General features: G+C 40.7%; 1 protein-coding gene across 2 annotated transcripts in view; it reads left to right on the top strand.

Annotated features, from left to right (window-relative positions):
• slc16a5a (solute carrier family 16 member 5a) overlaps positions 1–9578 on the top strand; it is a 14469-nt gene extending 4891 nt beyond the window's left edge. The window contains exons 2-5 of one of the 2 annotated variants that reach the window (XM_013908966.1): positions 387–855; positions 3887–4030; positions 5120–5959; positions 9083–9578. In XM_013908966.1, coding sequence (XP_013764420.1) covers positions 489–855; positions 3887–4030; positions 5120–5959; positions 9083–9354 — 1623 coding nt within the window. In that variant the 5' untranslated portion in view covers positions 387–488 and the 3' untranslated portion in view covers positions 9355–9578. The remainder of the gene's footprint in view (positions 1–386; positions 856–3886; positions 4031–5119; positions 5960–9082) is intronic. The other variant, XM_013908967.1, reaches the window with a different exon arrangement.
• The last annotated feature ends 29 nt before the right edge of the window (positions 9579–9607 follow it).

Raw genomic sequence — 9607 nt, forward strand, 5'->3', positions numbered from 1 at the left:
CTGATAAATGAAAAATTTAAAAGTAAGAAATATGAGCATCTCCCTGTTAAGGTGTTTAAGAAATCAGCCGAGTCAAGTTAAGCTAAACGTAAAGGTGTAATCCACAACTTGTTGTGATAGTAAAATAAATTAATTTTTAAATGCATTATCACATTATTTTAGTAAGATAAAAAAAAATACAGGTATCAGATTTATAAAACACCAAATATAGGTATCGAGCTTGAAAATTATGTATCAGTTGGGCTCTGGTTTAAATCACATGGAGATCAGCACAGTATGTCTGTCGGTTATTTAGATAGTCCAACTAGTGCCAAAGTTTAACATTACTTCTAATGAAAACCACTCACAATTATACCTGACATGTTGTTTGCTTTTTTTGATTATAGGGTCTATAAAGGTTACAGCAGTTTCAGTGACATGGACAGCAAGTGCAATCACACACCCTCCAGAACTAACACAGGAGCCTTGCCTGAACTGCCAAGCAGAAAATGACTCAGAGAAATGGAATCAGCGGGACGAGTGATCGCATCCTCCACTCGGAGGCCTCCAAGATCTTCCAGCAGGCCAACGGTATAGACCATGAGAAAATCCAGGAGGCCGATGATTGTGAATTGGAGGAGAGGGGACAGGAAGGAGGGCGCCGAGTATCCGTGGCTGTAACAGGAGCAGTCGAAGCTCCAGATGGCGGCTGGGGCTGGATGGTGCTGGTTGCCACTATACTTGTCCTGGCTTTGACACTGGCATTTCCCTCCTGCGTAGGAATCTTCTACACTGACTTGCAGAATGAGTTCCACGCAACCAACAGCGAAACCTCCTGGGTGCCCTCCATCATGACGTCAGCGCTTCATGCAGGAGGTAAAGCTAGAAGACCAGGAAGTAAACCAGACCCAAGTTTTTCCAAGCCTAATTTACTCATTTTGGTGTAATTTAAGAGAATAATAACTAGAATTTACCATACTACTGAAGTTGCCCTTTAATGCCCCCTGGCCTGAGGGTAGTTTTTAGTTTGCAGTTGCTGTTATTGTTCAGGGAAAGTATGAAACCAGATAGAGAGAGAAACTGAGGATGCTTTAACCTGTCTTGCTGTGTGATGTTGATTTAAAGGTTATTCCATGAGAAGCTGCAGTCCTGTCATTTCCCACAGCTTCAAGTGTTTCATTGACAGAAGAAATAATGCAAACCTTAGAGCGGCTATTTTCCTTCTGAAGTCTTCATTCCTGTGCTGATGAAAAGTAAAACGCAAAAGAAGCTCATCCTATCATAAATCAAAACTTTCAGATTTATTAGATTAGTTTAAAATAGCTGATTTAGCAATAAATTGTCACTTTTAATAGCAGTTAAACAAAACTAAACTGACGTACTTAGTCTGGCATGATTATCTAAGGTCTAATGTTTCCTGACTTTCAGAAGATATTACTGTTGACTTATTATTTACCGTGATCCTCTCTGTACTGTGTAGGGTCATGATAGACACTGGTTACCAAGAATAAAATGTACTGTATATAAATTATGAATATAGCCACGGTGACATCACCCACATTTTACATTCTCTTTTCGCACCCCCAGGCCAAACGGGTCAGAGAGGTCCAACAAAAACTCAACAGCGAGGTACTAGAAGTATAAATCTCAGTTATATTCTCCATAGGGATGTTGGTAATAAGCCATAATGTTGTATCCATCCAAAGTAGATTTACTATGAGTATGACATTGTAAAACTATAGAAGTCTGTATATATCATCCATAATCCTGTATACAGATGGATCGGGTATAAAGCAAATCAACCCACAGCTGTTAGGTGGAGGAATCCATCCGCAGGGGCCAAAACTGAGAGACAGAGACTAAAATCAGGGACCTAATTATAGCACTTTTTTTTATTTCTGATCTTCATATCTTCATAATCTTCATATCCGCAGATTGTAGATTTATGACAAGAAGGCGTCACACTATCATTCTTATTCTGTTGGCTTCCTTTTAAATCCATCCAAAAACAGAGATTAGTTTGGAGATTTAACCCCTGGAAACACAAGTTGGAAGGATTATGGTCCTTTATCTATGTCCAAGAGTCCTTTCTTCATTAGAAAGATTAGAAATAAGTTTTATGTGATGAGCGGGTGCACATAGTGCAACTTCTTATCTGTCTTATAAGTTTTGAACTGTCAATATTTAAAATGCTAGAATAAAACGATAGTGGAAATCAGCCCATGGTTTATCTCAGTGTTATCGCAATGGTTGGATAAAGTTCCTCCTCCTTACAATTTCTTCACTCCCAAATAAATTTCAACAACATTTATCAAAAAAAAGTAATAAGCATCATAGTTTTTATTTGAGATGAGGGAAGAGTTCACACATTCAGTAAAATGTAATTATATGCGAGCGTTTGATCAGAAGCAGCCTGTGGCCTACAACACCTGAACAACTGGTAACTGCCTGTTTAAGTGCACTCCTATGCAACTTAAGTTCCTCTCCTTCAAACTTCTTCCTTCCATTTTCTGAAAATACAGCACACTATTAGCAAAAACCCTTCATAAGGGCCATTTAAAGTCCTCACACGTTTACTGTTTACTCGAACAACATTACATCACGATGACTGTTAAGTATGAACAGGCGACATGCATTGTACAAAACGCAGACATAGAACGTAACATCCCTTTCACGAGGGGATAGTAAAATGAACATAATATATAAGATAGTCAAAATAATCGGGATTTATAATGAATCTTTAAAAAACCCATACAGATATTGATAATTGTTGTATGTGGCAATATTAGATTGACCGATAACAACGAGATCAACAATACAGGAGCTTTTGATGAAGAGGAAATTAGCTTTTATGTTATTTATGAAATGTAAAAGCAGAACTAGAGCATAAAAATGCCATTTGATACACATCAGAAAAATATGGGCTTGGGAAAGCTTTAACACAGCAGCACTTTAAGTTAATTTTTTAAAGTTTACGATGAGGACGTTATGCAGTAATGTCAGACTCATCCTTTAATGCTGCTCTGAACAAACCAGAGGTAAATGTATGTTTTGGTCTAAGATGTACACAATAATAGTTGTTTTGTTTTTTTCGCATCCATTTCTATTCAAACAGTCAAGATGTGACTTGTGCAGACTTTTAGCTTTTTTAGAGGCTCAGAGCTAATTGGACAGGCCGTTACAGTCAGTTTTGGACACAATTCTTGTGAATTTTGGAGACAGGAATGCTTTAATCTTAGAAGTTTTCATGCTCTAACAAAAATATGACAATAATCTTAGGTTTATCTCCAGTAAATTGCACGAGGGAGCCTTGTCCCAGGCCTGATTTGTGAGCTTAAGAAGTGATTCATGAGTTATTAAAACTGTAACTTTAGAATAAACACAGTCTAAAAGATTCTGATAAAGAATAGCGTGATTAAAATGTTTTTTAATGGCGCAAAAACTGAAGTTTTAAACATGTTAGTTCAGTGATTTTCCCCCATTAATATCTAGCAGATCTGCTGTTTAACAACAGAGATAGGCCGTGTTAAATTTGACACCCCTGTTAGTGACCTTTAAACAGTGTACACTGCTGTATTTGCTCAAGCTTTCAAGTATACACAGTGAGATTTTTTTCATGGCAGGCAGGTGAGTCAGGATGATGTGTTAGAGATTGAGAAATCTACACACAAAAGGTAGTGTAAGATGAAATCTAATCTCACTGGCAGGCAGGTGAGCAAGAAACAGATGTGTCATCTTGTGCACAGTGTAAATGAATGAGCAGACATATTTTCAGTCATATGTTCGGTTCTTTTGAAGGTCATCCAGTCGGTGCAGATTACAAGTTATGTGAAATGTGCTGGAGGATTAAGGCCTTTGCCCAGTCGGGCTCTGGTATTAAACTAAGAGCATTAAATTTGATCCACAGGTCCCTTTTGTAGCATGTTGGTGGAGAAACTTGGCTGCCGAGCGACAATCATGTTGGGAGGGGTCCTGAGCGGGCTTGGAATGGCTGCCAGCTCATTTACCCAGTCAATCACTGAGCTTTACATCACCACCGGGGTCATTACAGGTCAGCAAGCACTCAGTAGATTTATTATCCCAGCACACATTTCATTGCCATGGGTACACACAGCTACCTGCCGAGCATCAAAGGGCAGGCAGAGGTAGAGTTCAGCTGTGCCGAATATTTGTTTGGTTGTTGTAGACCAAAGCAGACAGATTTTGGACAACTGTAAATGCATCATTACATCTTTTATATCACTTAAATTTGACATACAGACATTCAAAAGAAGTTAAAACTCTAATTTCACTTCATAACAGCCTTGGTCTAATTTCCATAGTTGTGGCTGTTCATTTTTGTGGTAAACTCATAAAGATACAGATACAAAAATTTTACTGCTTTCTCTTATTTTTTTAAAATGTTATCATTGGTACTCCCCGCATAAAAGGAGAAGCCTTACCCAAGGTACCTCTGGACTACTTCCATGTCTTTCCTCTTGGACTTATGCATCTGCAAGGGTTTCAAAATATAAACCTTTCATCATGATTTAATTCTCTGGGAGTGGACGAATTCGCAGTAAGTCAGATCTGTATAGTAGCACAGATGTTGAGTGACTTGTCTGGGGCCAGAATATGATATAAGAGGTTGGTGGACCATCTCTGAAAGTATTTGTCTTAAACTAAATAAATGGTCTAAGATAAAACATGCTTTCCATAGTGGAATATGGTTTCATAGAACCGAGGTTGCTCATGTAACCATGTTTCCTGGTCATGTTTCTGTCCTAATGAACTACACTTCAGGCTTTGTCATAGCTGGAGTATAAGTTCTCATCACGTGCCCTAATCCTAAAAATGAAAGCTAAATGTTTTAGTTTGAGGTTTGCAGTTAAATCACCGCACATGGTCTCACAATGGTCAGTACATGACTTCTACCAGCTGTTGTCCAGAGGCGCACAAGGAGGTTACCTTGAAGGGAGGTCTGACAAATTTAGAATAATAAATAATAAAAATAATAGAATAAAAATAAAAGCATTAGCAAAAAACATTTAGTGTTACTCAGGATAGATTAAACATAATAGAACTTTTCTACATTTATACTTTATAATCCATTAGCACTATCGCTGATAATAAAAATGTCACTCATCTTTCATTGTTTCAGGTCTTGGTTTCTGCTTCAGCTTCCAACCAGCTGTGACAATCCTGGGACACTACTTTGTGCGTCGCCGTGTATTTGCCAACGCCATGTCCTCCACGGGCACCGCCTTGGGACTGTGCGCTCTGCCTGTCCTGGGAAACTACCTCCATACAGAGTACGGTTGGAGAGGAAGTTTTCTCATTCTGGGGGCCGTCCTGCTGAACTGCTGTGTGTGTGGAGCTGTGATGAGGCCCCTCCAGCCCAAAAGGCATCGTGGCCAGCCGCTGATGAACCACGGACCTCCTCCGCCAGATGAGAATAGTGACAGCAAGAAAAAAGGGAGGGCGAGGACGATTTGGAGCTCCATGTTAGCTTTCCTGAGCAAACACATGGCCTTCAATCAGTTCTGCAATAACTTGCGCTACCGCGTGTACTCCATCGGCATCACGTGGACGATGCTCGGGTTTGTGGTACCTCTGGTGTATCTGGTTCCCTACGCCACAGCAAATGACATGGAGCCGAGTCAGGCTGCGTACCTGCTGTCCATCCTGGGGATCGTCAACATCGTGGTGCGGCCACCGTTTGGCATCGTCTTTAACATGCCATGGTTCAAAGGGCGACACGTTTACGTGTTTTCTGCAGCTTTGCTTGTCAATGGGCTCAGTAACAGCATCTGCTGCATCGGGCCCAGCTTCCATGTACTGCTGGCTTACGTGGTGATCTACGGGCTTTCCATGAGCGTGGTGGGCTCCCTGATGTTTACTGTCCTCATGGATGTAGTGGAGATGAGCTGCTTTCCCTCAGCCCTTGGCCTCCTTGCTGTCATGGAGAGTGTCACGCTGCTCATTGGGCCTCCACTGGCAGGTAAAGGAAATATAGATATTATCATGAGTGAGAGATGTGAAGAGAATGTAGGTCACACTTTTTTATCCCATGAAACCATAACCATAAAGCCAGTAAAAACCCTGGAGGTATAAATATGCAAAATAATTTTTGCCTGTAGTCTCTCTTCATGTTTTCTGCATCACTGGCTTAGATTTTGCATGATGTATGGGACTGGGGGAACAGCTAAAGAGCTGCTTAAAGGATTGGCTTAAATTTTTTCAGGGACTTCAAGGCAACCTCATGAACTCTGGAACAGGTTTGCTCAGGTTTATACTGGCCCTAAGGAGATTCCATCTAAGAGCACCATAGTATAAGGGATGGGGAGAAAATCCAAAGCCCTGTTAATACAATTAAACCTTCAGACTGAAGCTAATTTATGGTCTCAGGTAGACAGAAAGTATTTCCTCTTTGTGTTACTGTGAACTTTGTGTAGTATATATTCCAGACAAACAAAAGGAAGGACTCTGACACCTTTTTGTTTGGCTGCTGGAGCCTCATAACAACTTGAGACCTTTACCAGTAAGAGTCTGAGTGATAGAGCAATGCCAAAAATGCATGACTGTTTACAAGTTGCCAAAAAAGGGGAAAATACTTTCTATAGAAGTTTATCTTCAGTGACTTAAAAGTTATCCTTTCATACCCACTTTGGCCTTTCTCAGGACTTCACGTCACTTAAAGTTATTGCTTAGTTTAAAATGGATTTCGAGAAAAAAAAAGACCAACAGGCTACAAAATCAAACATATCTTTCTAAAACTGACCAATCAGCAGTGGGCCGCTCAGCAGTGGGCCGCTCAGCAGTGGGCCGCTCAGCAGTGGGCCGCTCAGCAGTGGCCTAAATGTGACCTTCCTTTTGAAATTAAAAATGAAACTGTTAGGGTTAGATGCAACACATGACGAAATCTGAATCTGGTCTGTCTGGAAAATGTGATATAAAAATCAGTTGGTCTTAACCTCCTAAGACCCGAACTCTTCCACGGCATGCATTTTTAATTTCTCTTTGATATTTTGGCATATTGGGGTCTGATGAATGTAAAAACAAAGAATTACCAGATCTTTTTTTTTTTTTTTACCTTATTTTTGTTTTTATGAAAAATAAGAGCCACATATGGCTAAAATTTAAAATTTTGATAGAACAGTAGCAGTATAATGTCCTCGTAAGTGGATATCAGGCCCTTGTACAGCAAAATAGAGTATTTTGGTCTAAATAACCCAAAATGTGATGTCCACATATGTGGACGCCAGGTCCTAGGAGGTTAAGCAGGCTCAGTTATTCCCAGGTAACCAGTATCATAGTTCAGACAGGGCAGGTGTAACAACAAAAGGTGCGTTTGATGACGTAAATGTGTTGCTCAATACAGGCATGGAAACAATCCAAATGTGAAATGACAATGAGGCTGGGTAACGGCAGAAGCATAAAGAGAAACTCTAACAAAGGTAAACATAAGATTAGAGAAGTACACTCAGATTAGAAAAGGTGGAGAAACCAGACACAAGAACCAGAAACGCCACAGAAACATCATCAAACCCCGAACTGAGGGGTGAAGCAAATTCAACATAGCCAGGCTTTCCTGGCAGAAGCTGATTTGACAAAAAATAAAACTCCCGTAAGAATGAGCGATTATCATGCCGACTGCTTCACTCTCTATATTCACATAAAAGTTTGTAATTCAGGCATCATTTAGCTGTTTTCTTTCACTAAACGGACAGATTCAGCGCCGCCTACTTCAGTCAGAGAAATTATCAGATAATGAAGATCTGTAAAAAATATAAAATATATGATGGGTAGCACAGGTGCTCCACTCACACAGGTGCGTGATGCTGCGGAAAAGCATTAGTGATTCATAGTTTGCCGATGATTTTAAACCACAACTCCAGACCAGGTTAACAGTTCAGCTTGAGATCAAGCCAGGCTAAAAGAGCACTGTACTGAAAACTCGCCTCTCTAATTAGTTAATCTCGCGGCAGAAATACTTTCAAAATAAAAGTGGAGGCCAAAAGAACGCAAACTCAAACATATGACAAAAACATGATAGTTTGAGTCTTTGGTGAATTTTCATCCATTTTTTGCACCAGGTTGTTTCTTTATGGTTATTTTTTTCATCTATCCTCATGTTTCTTATCAAGTTACAGTGCACTGACCTCTATTGATCAGTGGCAGAGCTTTGTAGCTGTAGATAAGTCAGTTTAAAAGCCAGCAAGTCAATATTAATCCAGCTCCATCTAAATTCCTGCTCCATACTCATCTTTTCCTTTTATCTGCTCCAACCTATAAAAAAACAAAAAAGTAAAGCCTTCATGTGTGATTGCATACGCTTCAGTGCACATGTTTTCACATGTGTGTTATGTGAACAGCGGCACTGCAGGGCGTTGAGGCCGTTTAGCACAGAGAGAAAAACAGTTTGTTCTTCTCAGTGGAGAAGCGAGCTCGAGCTGCAGCAGAGTGAGAAAAGGGCAGAGGCTTCCTCTCCCTCTCAGGGCTGCTTCCGTCTCAGATGACAGTTATGCTTAGACTGTTTATCTGGCTGCTTCTCCAGCTGAACAGTGACATAACCACAGAGACAAGTCACGGCAGGATTATGTTGCTTGTACATCTGACCTGATGTGCTGCTGATTATAACGGGGAAAAGGATTTTCCGAGGTCACGGTTATGGAAGATAAACACAGTTTGAAAAGATGTCTTTTTTTTTTCTTTTTCTTTTTTTGGTGGAGTCAGAATATATTATGCTGATTTGAATAGAGAACTTGCCTGTGAACAAATATCACACTGACCTCTAATAATAATAATAATAATAATGGATTGCATTTATATAGCGCTTTTCGGGGCCCTCAAAGCGCTTTACAGTTCCACTATTCATTCACTCTCACATTCACACACTGGTGGAGTCAAGCTACAGTTGTAGCCACAGTTGCCCTGGGGATGACAAATGTAAGCTCTGGGTCAGTGATTTTCCACAGGTTTGCGCTTATGAGGACTGCACTATGAAGCAAGATTAGTACAACAGATTTAGCCAAGAAAAACCGCCAAGGATTTCTGGACGTCTCTGACGAGAAGCTATCATGAGTCAAAATGCTGACACTGTTGATGTTTTCTTTATTTCCAGGAATCCTGGTTGACAGAACGGGCCACTATTTCCATGTTTTTTTTGCCTGCAGTGCCGTTGTTGCCTCATCCGCCGTGTTCCTTATGGTGTCGTTTTGCTGGCTGGATAAAAAGGAGAGGAAGGCGCTGAATCAGGTGAAGCCACCCACGGCTCCCGACCCGGCGGCACCCACGATTGACATCGTTCCTGGTTGCCAATACAGCAGCGTGTCCACAGAGGGAGATAAAGACAAGGCCTCAGCTAACGGGGCGGAGTATATCACCAGCGTCTGAACCTGCTTACACTGTGTGTCACCTTTTAGCACACGTCACACCTTCGGTCAGACTGTTCTGCAAATGATTCCTAATATTTGCAGCCGCTTGCCTGGTGCGTCAGATGTGTCGAGGTTTATTTTTCTGAAAGACGCCACACATCCTAACATCTGGAGCACCATAAAAGTCAGAACAAATAGTACGAAGAGTAGGGATGGGTATCGTTTAGGTTTTATCCGATACCGGTGCCAAACCGGTACTTTTGAAACGGTGC

Source organism: Pundamilia nyererei, unplaced genomic scaffold, assembly GCF_000239375.1.
Source record: "Pundamilia nyererei isolate P.nyererei 1_Seehausen unplaced genomic scaffold, PunNye1.0 scaffold00017, whole genome shotgun sequence".
Taxonomy (NCBI): Eukaryota; Metazoa; Chordata; class Actinopteri; order Cichliformes; family Cichlidae; genus Pundamilia; species Pundamilia nyererei.